This window comes from Hyaena hyaena, unplaced genomic scaffold (assembly GCF_003009895.1).
Source record: "Hyaena hyaena isolate Hyena2069 unplaced genomic scaffold, ASM300989v1 scaffold_990, whole genome shotgun sequence".
NCBI lineage: Eukaryota > Metazoa > Chordata > Mammalia > Carnivora > Hyaenidae > Hyaena > Hyaena hyaena.
The window spans coordinates 450105-463440 of record NW_024081616.1 but is presented as its reverse complement, the minus strand read 5'-3'; the positions used below and the strand labels follow the sequence as shown (position 1 = coordinate 463440).

General features: G+C 35.2%; 1 protein-coding gene and 1 non-coding gene across 4 annotated transcripts in view; one reads left to right on the top strand and one right to left on the bottom strand.

Annotated features, from left to right (window-relative positions):
• Positions 1-13336, bottom strand: part of TBC1D15 (TBC1 domain family member 15) — a 72082-nt gene that overhangs the window by 27486 nt on the left and 31260 nt on the right. For all 3 annotated transcript variants that reach the window (XM_039221422.1, XM_039221423.1, XM_039221424.1), the window contains 2 exons: positions 9852-10062; positions 1766-1868 (listed from right to left, as the gene is read on the bottom strand). In XM_039221422.1, the coding sequence (XP_039077353.1) occupies positions 1766-1868; positions 9852-10062 (314 nt within the window). The remainder of the gene's footprint in view (positions 1-1765; positions 1869-9851; positions 10063-13336) is intronic.
• On the top strand, positions 10802-10908 carry LOC120223357. Its single transcript, XR_005526270.1, has one exon. It is a non-coding gene; the product is annotated as a U6 spliceosomal RNA (small nuclear RNA).

The following is a 13336-nucleotide window of genomic DNA, read 5'->3' as shown; positions in this document are numbered from 1 at the left end:
AGCATTATAAATTCAAATAAAGAATAAAAACACCTTCTGATGGGCAAAAGGACAAAGTTTTTTAAAGGGGGGGAATCACAACTAAAACAGTGTTCTAAGATTATTTTGAAATTTTTTTTTCTGGAAAGAAAAATTTATATTTTCTAAGGCAATTTTTCATTTGGTTAAGATAGTATATAAACTGCAAGTTAATGCTACTGATTGAATTGCAGATAAATGATTTGCAGGCTTATTCGAGCTGCATACATCAAAAATATACGCAGTGCTTACTTTCCACTGATGCATGGCCCACAACAGCTTTCTTCTGTCTAGCAGTCCTGCCTTCACAAAAAAAATATTGCTTGAAGTGTGCAGAACCACACTAGTCTAACAGAAAATATTCAATAGCTAAGTTTCAAAGTTCACAATATTTAAATATTAGCTGACATTTTAACCTAATTACAGTAAAACCTTGCTTTGAGAGCATAATTCATTCGGGAGGCAGGAAGCATGCTTGTAATCCAAAGCACTTATATAGCACAAATCAAATTCCACGAACCACTGGCTCAGTTGTGATCATGTGACATTTGGCATCATGTACTACTCCTATTGCATGACATAGCTCGTTTATCAAGTTAAAATCTATTAGAAATGTTTGCTTGTCTTGTGGAACACTCACAGAACAAGTAACTCCCAATCGAAGGTTTTACATAAGGTTAATAAATCATGCCAATGAGTATAATTTGTTCTGGACAGTGTTGCCCTGGAAAACAGCAAAAGGTTTTTGTATTGCTAGGGTTACTTCTAAATCCCAAACTGCCTGCTTATTCATATTTAGCAAAATCAGTTACTTTTTAAAGGTCTAACTTTTAAATGATTATTTTCACAATAAGAAAAACTTTTTTCACTTTCTACTTTAAGCAATGTCTAGCTGTCTTGTCCTCCCTCCTCAAAAGTTCTCTTTATCTTGTTATCTTCAGAACCAAGAAGAGACCATCTGTGACACAGTAAGCACTCAAACATTTGTTGGATGAATAAGTGAACAAATAACCATTTCATTAGTTTACACAGAAATTTTAGTAAAAAAAAAATTAGCTTTATTTCTGACTGGGCTAAGTGAATTCTTTTTAGCCAAATGTAAGAATATACTCAAATACTTTAAGGGGGATTAGATTATCATGACCCAAATGAATCCACTTAAATGGAAAATAAAAATTCAAACTATATTTTTAAGTTTATCATTAATGAATTCAAAGTGACTTACCTAGTAACCTTTCACCTGATTCAAACAGTGAAAGCTATAACAATAAAAATCTACTAATGTCCAATTTCAGAATTACAATAAAGGGGAAAATTGTCTCAATAGTAACTAAGAACCAAAGAAGTTTCTGACTATTAAAAATAACATACATATTATTTCTAAAAATTATGGAGAATAGGGGCACCAGGGTGGCTCAGTTGGTTAAGTGTCTGACTCCTGACAGCAGCTCAAGTCATGAACTCACGGCTCATGAGATCAGGCCTCATAATGGGCTCTGTGCTAAGAGCTCACAGCTTGCTTGGGATTCTCTCCCTCTCTCTGTCCCTCCCCTACTTGTGCTTACAAGCTCTCTCTCAAAGTAAATAAATAAAAACATTTTAAAAACTTACAAAGAATAGTTTCATAAAGTTTACACATAGAGAAGACACTTGCCCATTCTGTATAATCTCCAAGAAAGTGAGAGGTGGGAGGATATAAAATAACGAAATCAGAATAATAGAATACAAAATAGATTAAGAAACATACTTGTATTAAACCATACGCAGGTTCATCAAGAAGATTTTCAAATGACTGTGAAAGACTCTTATTCTGACAATTCACAAGAAGTGTTCTTTTATCCTGTGGAGATCTGCAATAAAAGAAGGGATCTGTAGAAAATACTAGCACACTGCATCAATTACTACCTGAATAATTATTAATGCCTAGTTACTTTTATCCCAAAACTCATATGTCCAGTTCTAGAACTGTTTCCCATTATACAACATTAGCAACTGCTTAGTAACTATCCTAAATGAGTTCCCAAACTATATGAAACATGAAATACTAGATTAACAAATATAAAAGGACTGAAGCATGTTTTTATTCTAGGTAAAGCCAAGAGGATTAAGTTGTAACAAACCCAAATTTTTGTTTATAATTATAACAGAAAACCCTTACAAATATATCTGCCTTTATTATCATAAAAAATATTTAATGTTAAAACATACTTTAGGATTCATCAGTATATTTAATATGTACAACACAGGAAAATGTCCTATTTGGAAAGGATTTCCAACTTCATTCCAGAGTGGTAGTATTGCAATGTAAGGTATTAAAAACACAAGATGAAGCAGATTAGTTATTTGTTAAAGATCATTAATTATGCTAACATAATTATAAACATACACATGAACATTTTTAACAAAGTTATAATGTACAGCTCAGGTACACTATGTCTTTAGTTCTTGCTTATTAAGCTCTAGAAGCAAGTTTTTCTTCACATTTCTTAATAACTACAAAATAAATGTTTCCCAAATAGGCATCTAATTTCAAGTAATCAAATGATTATCCAGTCTTTTTTCTATTCAGTAAGTTTTATAACTTAGTAAGTTAGCTATAATAAATCCACAACTTTTCTGTGTTTAAAATAAAACTTAAATGTGTTATGTTACTGCTATCTACTTCTAGTTTATTATAAATGTTTGAGATAAGAACTTTAATAACAGTTATCTCTTCCCAATTCTAACATAACAGGATGCAACAGCAATGCTAGAGGGGATATGAACTCCAACAGGATCTTATTTTTACACATTCAGAAACAACAGCTGTCTTCAGAGACAACAGTATTAATAAGCTCCTTGGCTTTTTAAGAAGCTGAGGTTGAGTCATTTGAGGCAGGAAAAAAATAATAACTTTTATTGTTATTATCCTTTAAAATGCTCAATTTTCATTAAATGTCATGCTTCTCAACACTTATTGGGATCATGCTTAATATGAAGACCTATATGTTCTCACAATGCATTTTTTAATGATAAGTCCTTTAAATGTAGCCTCAGAAAAAGTAACTAATACAGCAATATACTTTTTCCTGGCACAATGCAACTAGCACTATGGTTATTATTTTTTTCTAACAATAAATTAAGCCAAATTATTTCCTTAAAATCCAAATAAAAAATTATCATGAAAGTCAAAACATGACTATGCATGTAAAAAGGGAACAGATATGTAACCTTCACCTATCCAGCCTCAGAGAATTATACTATTGCTCCAGATTTAAAACTGTAATCAAGAAACTAGTGATGGGAAGAAGAAATGACTGCCCAACCAATACACAACCACAGATACTCTTAAAAAGAAAGGATTTCACTTTTTATACCCAATGTTCTGTGATGAGGGGCTGGGGAAAGTTCTGGAAGGAAAGCTAAGATTTAAGATTTGGTGGCCCTTAGCTAAGGAAATCAACAAAAACATTTTTTTAAAAGAACATTAGTCAAAGGACAAGTTGTATACTGCCAGGCAATTGCAGAACTCATCCAAAGGAGAGCTGGCATTCCAGAATATTGTTACATTTCCACCAGCCAGGTTATCACACTGATTTAATTTGGAAAGATCAAATATTATGATTTATATGTATATACTGTGGAAATATAATGGATTCTGAGAAGTTGGTATCTTATGACAACACTATTCAAGACTTTCAAACTCACTGCAGCAGCAAGACAAAACTTTTAATGATGTTAACATCAGCAATTCTATTAAAGCCTCCTAAAGGACTTAAAAACTATAGTCTAATATTACAACTATAGAAGCAGATCTACTATAAATTCAGAAGTATTTCCCAGGCTTTGGAATGAGCCTCTCCCAAAGGCCTCGGAATAAATTCTGAATTGATAACAGATGAAGAATGCTTTGTGTGCTGAGATGTGGGGGTAACTATTTCCCATTGCTACTGAGAATGACCATTATGGAAAGCTAAAGAAATAAATAAAAATATCATCGCAAAGGCTATCAGTCATAAAAGGTTAATAAAAATAAAAAGGTGCAGAATATTTACAACTATATACATGATATTCTTATTTATTTATACATATGTCTCAAAGGGAATAAATGAAAGTCTATAACCTAAGAGACTCTCTTAGGTGTTATACCATAAGAGACTCTCAAATACTGAGAACAAACTGAGGGTTGATGGGGGTGGGGAAGAGGGGAAAATGGGTGATGGGCATGGAGGAGGGCACTTGTTGAGATGAGCACTGGCTGTTATAAGGAAACCAACTTGACAAACTATATTAAATTTTTTAAATTGTTATATGATTTAAAAAGCCAATTTGGCTTTTTAGGGAATATTTTACTGCATGGATATTTATATATTAATGTAAAAATGTCCCAATATACAAATTAATTTTACTGGAACCTCTGTATCACAACGTTCATTCATATCCTAGCAAGGTAACATAAAGGTATTTGTGATTCATTCTTTACCTGAGTATCATGTTTTAAATGGTAATAAATTAAAGATCACTAACATCAATGGATGGTGCAATCTGTTTTTCCCCTGCAGATAAGAAAACCATCTGAGAAATACCAAGTCTCAAGAAGCTGGACTATTTTGCACTGATGTGAGAATGAAAGAAGGAACTGTGCATAGCCGAGCCTCATTCTCACTCTTACAAGGCTGCACATCCCCAGTGCATTCACAATTTCTGTTCATCCATATGGTAAGGACCTTAATTCATTAGGGGAAGTATTAGAAAGCTAAGATGCCCACAAATGCAAGCCACATTATTCAACTTAGGTTAAACAGTAAAAGAATACAGTCTGCTTCTGTCTGTTGGTTTTGAATTGAAAAGATGACAAGAAGGGTGACCCTGGCATAGCCTGCCTGACATCTCAGTGAGGCTGCAAAAACCAAAGTCTTCCAGAACTACTCTTCTTCCTTCTGGTCTCTACAACAATCTCTGACCACAAGAACATGATTCTAGGAATATTATTTTGCTTAAGATAACAGCTCTCAGGACAGGAAATAAGTCTGCGATGGCTGACAACTAGTAGAGTAAAAACCTCAGAATATTTGGGAATTTTCATTTCTTCAGGGTTCAACTTAATTGAGAATACCATTTATTTAATCATAACTAATAAAGAACAAGGATCTTTATTTAATATTTCCCTAAGAATCTGATAGAGATGACTTATACAAATATGGAATTCTTATAATATTAGTGACAGTTTATTTGCAGTATCTACATTCTACCACTTGGACTCAACATATAATCTCTGGTGAACTCTATGAAATAATATAATTGGGTATAATTTATGACAGGGAAGAGAATAAGAAGTGTTTATTTTTAACTTAGGATACAGAGAGGTCTTGGAGATAAACTATTTGATGTACTGTTCTTACACATTTCAGACCATTCAGGGGGCAAAGAATAAGTTAGCCCCCAGTGTCACAGAAGTACACAGTGGAGAAGTGGCTAGTATTAGGAGTATAGTTTTTGATGGATTCCCTTTAAGCTGTCTCTTCCCACCCTCCCACCCCCCCACCCCCAGAATGGCCACATCTCTGGATGACCATAAATTTAATAACAAAGCCCAAAAGGGAAAAAGAAAAGAAAGTATAGGTAGGTCAGTCTCCTCTGCTAGGTTTTTCTCTTTGACCAGGTCACTAAAGGTTGTGATTAATCATTGATGTTCACATCACATCCCTTTTTATCCTCCCCTTAATTTCATTCTCTCTCAAAGCTTCAATTACTACTGACACACAAAAAACTTACAAATTATCCTATTATATGCTCTCACAGTGCTACATCTCTCTTATTGGGAGCACTTATTACAGCTGAAATGTCACACTTATTTTTAAAAGTTATGTTTCTCTCACAATAGTACAAATTTCATGAAGGCTGGGGCCATATCTTTTTTGATTATTGCTCTTTCGAGCAGTTAGCAAAGTGTGTCCAGGACATAAGTGGTCCTCAAATAAAATTCGCTGAATGAAATGTATACGCGTGTGTGTGCGCGCACGCACGCACACACACACACACACACACAAAATATAGGGAGGAACACCATTCCCATGGCTTCATGTTTTCAAATGGAAATATGCACTTCTATTAAACAAACTCTCCTTCGCTAGAACATACCTGATTCCTGAGATCAGGAAAGAGTAAGGTGCATGCTTGACATATAACCCCTTCTAGGCGCTTTCTCTTGGATTTGCCTACCAACAGAGAAGGTGCTTTCTAGTCTGCTTTCACTCACATCATAAGTGGTCTGTCCTCACTATGGAGATGTGTAGTTGTCCAAAAATAACCGGATGACTTCAAAACTACTTTGGGGTGACTATTATGATGCTGCTTATCTAAGCCTCACCAATAATGATACTTTTACCAACATGTCTGATTCCTATATTTACTCTTCACTTTGTTTCCTTTTCTGTATTAGTAAAGAAGTTTCATTTACAACCCTCATCAAAATATCACCAACACACATTCACATACCCATACTCTTAAAAGCACCTAAGTAATTGTTCAGTCTCTCTTTGAACCCATCCAGGACAGAAAACTGTCTAACCCCTGAGCTACAACCTGTTACCTTCTAACTGCTCTCTGGAGGCATACAAAACAAATCTACAATATATTTCTTATAACCTTTTCAAAATTATTTGTAGAATTGGTAAGTACTGTGTCATTTATTCATTCAACTGAGATTTACTGTGCAAGTATTACATGCCAGCACTGTGGCTAGGAACTTAGGAGAAAATGTAAACAAAATAGATCCAATTCCTGCCTTTGTGGGTATACATTTTAGAGTAGAAGATTGAAAGAAGTAAACAGATAATATTACTCTATTCGATTAAGAGCTGAAGGAAGCAAACAAGGGAATGAGACAAAGAAAAAGAATAAGGGTGGGAAACTACATTACATGGGAGAGGGCACACCCAGAAAAGCTGCAATGAGGAAGTGACTTTATACTGAGACTTTAGGGATCAGAAAGGGAGAAGAATATTCCAAGCAAAAGAAAGACCATATATAAAGGACTCTAACACAAGAGTCTGGGGTGTTTCAGCAACAGAAAGAAAATCATATGGTTCCAATATAAAAGAGAATGGCATAAGATGAGGCTTAAGAGATAAACAGAGCCTGAGTAGCTCAGTCAGCAGAGCTCTTGATTTTGGCTTAGATCATGACTCAGGGTTGTGGGATGATGTGCACGGAGCATGGAGCCTAAGATTCTCTCTCCTCCACTCGCACACCCTCTCCCCCTCCCCCACTCATGTGCTCTATCAAAAATTTAGAAAAACAGTGAGAGATAAAGTTAATAAGGCAAGGCAGGACCTCACTGACCATTATTTTAAGAGGTTTGGATTTTATTTAATGTTGCATCAAAACTCCTCTTTTTCAAGTTAAATCCCTACATCCTACTAATGTTTTTCATAATACCACTTTGATCCCTCTCATTACATTAGTCATCTTTTCCATATAGTACAGTAGTCTAACACACTTAAAATGCAATGCTTAAGGACGCCTGGATGGCTCAATTAAGCACCTGATTCTTGGTTTTGACTCAGGTCATGATCCCAGAGTCATGGAATCAAGCCCTGTATCAGGCTCTACACTAAGCATGGAGCCTGCCTGGAATTCTCTCTCTCTCGCTCTCCCACTGCCCCTCCTCTGCATTTGCAAGTATGTGTGCACACCCTCTACATAGATAGATAGATAGATAGATAGATAGATAGATAGATAGATAGATAAAATGCTTAAAATCAATCCTAGTTCTCCAAAGTAAAGACCAGTAAAGAGTAGAGAGGAACTACCATTTCATCCTAAGTACTATGCTTTAATCAATGGTTTCAGATTGAATGAACTTTTAAGTGACAGTTACATCACAACACTGATTGATACAGGGCCTGCTATGGTACTAAAATCCCCAAGCCTTTAACACTTGCTATTCAACAGCCAAACCTTTTGCCCTGATCATGCCCCTCCTGAAATCTACTTATCAATAAGCCCCTGGGTGGTAACCTATTCATAGCTTCTTTCTTCAAGATTCAAGATCCACATACTGCCAACCAGGCCTGACTTTCTTATGGATATTGGTCTGATGGATATATTTAGTGCCAGTAAAAGATGGATCAACATGGTAGAGGAAAGAATTTCCTATCACAAAACACAATCAAACAATGAGAAAGAATGAAATCCTGCCATTTGCAGCAACATGGATGGAACTGGAGGGTATTATGCCAAGTGAAATAAGTCAGAGAAAGACAGGTATGTTCTCACTCATATGTGGAACTTGAGAAACTTCACCGAAGACCATGGAGGAAGGGAAGGGGAAAAAATAGTTACAGAGAGGGAAGAAGGCGAACCATAAGAGACTCTTAAATACAGAGAACAAACTGAGGGTTGGTGGGGAGGTGGCAGGGGCAGGGGGAAATGGGTGATGGACACTGAGGAGAAAACTTGTTGGGATGAGCACTGGGTGTTATATGTAAGCAATCAATCATGGGAATCTACCCCCAAAACCAAGAGCACACTGTACACACTGTAGGTGAGCCAACTTGACAATAAATGAGAATTTAAAAAAAAGAAAAGAAAAGAAAGAAAGAAAAAACACAGCCAAAACCTTACAACTTCTGGAACATTTTCAGATTTATATAATCTAAAATTAGGCATTATGTTACTCTCTTATATAAAATAACATTATAACAAGGTTAACAATCATCCCTACAGTTCCCCAAACAAAAAAATCTCAGCTTCTCTCTTCTTACCTCCACATATCCATCAATCACTAAATCAAACTCTATTTTTCTCCAATACTTCTATCTTCCTTGTCACTCTCCTAGTTCATACCACCATAATCTCATCTAAATGACTGGAACAATTGGCTAAAATGATTTTAGAAGATCCTTCATGCTCTGGACTTTACTCAGCTCTCTGGCCTCATCTTTAAATCTGGTACCTTCTGTTCCCCCACTATGTAGCCCTGTGATATTCGACTACTTTGCTCTGTGATTACATCATGTTTTATACATTTCCTTCTATCTAAAATCTCTCTCCTCCCTCTAATTATCTCCTTCCCCTCCGTCCTAACATTCACTCATCAGGTCTCAACACAGATGATGCTTCCTCCAGAAACCCTTCCCTGACCCCTATCCAACTAGTCTGAAAGAGGGACCCTTCCTCCCTTCCTGGAAGCTCCCAAAGTACCTTGTACTTCATCTTAGTTCTTGAGTTTTATTGCCATTTACTGGTTGGCATCCTTCACAAAACCACACGCTCTCAGATGTCTATGAAAAGCCTATTGTGTTCACTACTAATTATCAAGCAATCAGCACAGTCCTCAGAAATATAATAGATAACCAAAATATATTTGTTAGGAGAGAAGGCAAGAAAGAGTATGTGTGTACAAATGCACATAGGTGAATAAATAGAAGACAAAAGATTTTTGGAAAGTGAGAAAGCCCTGTCTTCCATACTTAAAATAATTTTATGAAGGCCTTAGGTTTGCCAGATTTAATTTACAAATAAAATTCTTAAACAGATATAATAAAATGTAAATTAGGTAAATATGTAATCTATAAGTTACTGATGCATCATTTAAATGTGTATAAAAAATACTGGACCACTCTTCTTTAGAACAGTAATAAGGTGATACATTGTAGACCCAAAGTACTAAAATAGCAAAATTTTATTCAATCATTCATCCAAAGCAGTCAATATCCCAGGAAGAACAAAGCTGCTTGAGCTCTCATCCGCACACAGGTCACTGATGCCCAATGACAAGTAAAAATTGTTTGCCCTGGGACCAATACAATAATCCAGTTTCAATAAGAAGAAAATATTTTGATACTTACTCACACAATACCACATATTTTTCAAGAGAGTCAATCAGTAGTTTGCTATCTCCTTGATGAAAGTGCAGAGCAGGGAGAACGACGTCATCTTTTAGACAGAATACCAAATACGACCAGCCCATACCCTCTTTGTTTTGCTTGATTGATTTCAGGTCTGTCAAACTGAACAGGAATGACCATTTGCTTTTCCCATTTCTATGACTTGGAGCATCTTAAAAACAAGAAAGTGGGGCAAAATATTTTTGTTCACCTTTTTAAAAGGTACTGACAGTGCTCTTCATGACTGCCTAACAGATATTTGCTGAACCTAGGGAATGACTATAGCATTCATATTACAGGCTTCTACCTGTATTAGAAATGGCAACATACATTTTCTTAAAAGACTAGTTTTTTAAATAATTATCTTATTTGCAGACAGAGTGAAAAAATGTTATCCCTATTTAAAGTATAAACTTTGCCCAAAAATGACTACGGCTTTGGAAGCAGGCAGGCTGGATTCAGAGTGCAGCTTTACCATCTTACTAACTGAATGATCTGGAGCAAATAATTGATTCTCTCTGAGACTTAGTTTCCATCTGTAAAATGGAGATAATTATACTTACCTCCCAATGTTATTCTAAGAATTAAAAGAGATAATACTTTTCAACTAACCACTGCAGGGCCAATTATACAGCAAATACTCAACAAATGTTAATCTTTTCTACTGTCCCCTCCCCCCAAATACAAATGGCATGATGCTCCTGGAGTTATTAAAAACCAAAAAAATCTTTACTTCCTCACTTCTTTTTGCAATTACTTTTACTAGACCTTACTAAGTGAAGGTAAGTTCACTGGTACAAAAAATAACATTGGAGTAAATATACAGACATTTTATTTGCAAAAACCCACAGAGCAGTGGAGAACTGAGGACGAAAATATAAGTTGTTAGTGCTTCAAAGAGAAGGAATACAGTGCTTGCTTCAGCAGCATATACACTGAAACTGGAACAACACAGAGAAGATTAGCATGGCCCTTGCACATGGATGACATGCAAACACAAGAAGCGTTCAACATTTAAAAAAAAAGAGAATGAATACATTCAATCTTCTTACTACATCAACCAAGACCTCAGTTCAACCCCAACTATAGTAACGTAAAATAAAACATCTTCTGAGTTTGTGGGCTACTTTACAGAAGCTTAAAATCCTAGGTTTGTGAACAATATAATAACAAGCAGCTTAATAAATACCTAAATAAAGATTTAAAGAACAGAAGGGGAAACTGTTTCCTCCTACTACTAATTTTTATCCAAAAATGCCATTTTGACCTGTTTTAACTCCAATATCAGCATGACGTGTCTCTGAAATTTTAAAACATTTCTCGAATGTTATTTCCCAAGATATGTTGCACTATCTTGTTATTCAAGATGTTAATTAATTCAATATCACACTATCAACTGCAAAAACATAAAACTGCACAGAAGATATGTGCTTATAGAACTTGATCAAGGGGTAGATCAGTGTTATCTGCACATATGTCACCTTCCTATATAGTCAGGGACACCATAGCTCCATCACCTCCAACAAGATCTCCTAAACGGACACAAAGAAATGTACAGCTCACGGAACCTCTATCTACAAGGATTACAGGCACCATCACTTTTTGAGGGACAGGTAAACAAGTATTATTTGAAAGGAAGTCCAGAGAGGCTAAGTAACCTAACTACACAGTGACCTGCCTAGGTTCCATACCAGTTCAGATGTTGAATTCATATCCAAGGCTGGTACTTGATTAAGTACCATGTGCCCCTTTGACTACTGTACATCTTATTTCACTGGAATTTATACCACAGAGTCATAATGTCACTCACTACAAGATAATATCAAAGTGAGAACAATTCTAAATTCCAATGTATTCCCAAATCATTTACATGCAAATGTGTCTAGACCACCTAGAAAGGATACATACTAATAGGCTATTTGCAAAGACCAAAAATGTTTTCAAAGCAATTAAAAACTAGAAATAGACAATTTTTTAAATTCTTAAATTACACAAAAATAATCTAAATTAATGCCAGAAAACCATGTATATTAATACATGCAAGCTATATGAATTATCAGGAGTTTGTGCATATTCAAAAGTAAAGTCTTTTACATAGATTTTCCCACATTGATGGAAAAAACACATCACATAGGAAATATGAAATACATATATAAAATGCCTCAAACATTTCCTCACTTGAAGCTCTGATAAACAATGGAAGAAACATCAAGCTTAGAAAATGTCTCCTTTAGAAAGTTCTGATGAAATATAATTGGATGAAATAATCTGGAAGAGGAAGGGATGGGATGGGACAGAATGCACGGTACTTCATAATTCGTGTGCCTGTGTATGCATAATGGGTCATACTTGGGTCCTATTAGGTTCAATATTATTCCTTACTGCTATACACAATCATTAATAGTTTTCAAATACTGGGGGGAAAAATAAAATATCTCCTTAACTTTTAATAACTGCTAAGTAAAGCCTCTTTACTTTAATAAGTCACAGTGTATGGCCAAGTCATATGAGCAGTATTTGCTAAACTCTGCAGCTACACACAAGTTCTCAATTCTGCACATTAAAATCATTGCAACAGCATTTGAAAAACAGATGCCCAGGCTCCGGCAGGATGAAATACAGACATTAGGGCTTTTTTAAAAAGCCTAACCTCCCTAGGTGATTTCAATGTGCAGCCAAAGTTGAAAACTACTAATCTAAAAAGATATTTACTGTCAGATTATGCTTTTCTCATACATGCAATGCTTCTTTCAGTTATGAAAATTCACTCTTTTGTTCATGAAAACCCATTCCTTTGTTCATTCCTGTCATTTTCAAGAATTCAACATTATTAGGTAACAACAAACAAAAAAAGATCAATTCACATAAATTAACTCTGAAGACCTAATCTACAGAAGTTAAAAATCACTTCACATGCCAAATATACTAAAATCCTATGGTATTGTTCTGGTAAGAATCTTCCCTTTTAGTAGAAAGAGAATGCCAAAAAGAAAAAAAAACCAGCAAAACACCAGCATTGAGCTGACTATAATTCACCAAAGGCTTGCAAATTACTATTAACTTCTTAATTACCACTGCTTCCAAGAAATGATACAGTACAATGGATAACTACTGTATATGAGAATGATTCCCCAGGCCATAGATGAAAATCAATTTCACTGAATAACAATGCTATATAAAGTATGTATTCCAGCCAATTGTGGCCAGCTTTTCTGAATCTGGCAAATGTGGATAAATCCTAAATTCAGACCAAAATCATTAAGAGATAAAATGTCCTCTAAGCCATAAAACACAAATTAATCACTAGGAAATAAAACACTTTAACTGTGTACAAGTATTCACTACTTTTAAAAGAATCACAATAGGCTGGCTCTATCATAGATGGGCTACCTAAATCATATTTGGGGTAGTATATGTGTTCTGTCAGGCTGTTCACTTTGCTCTTT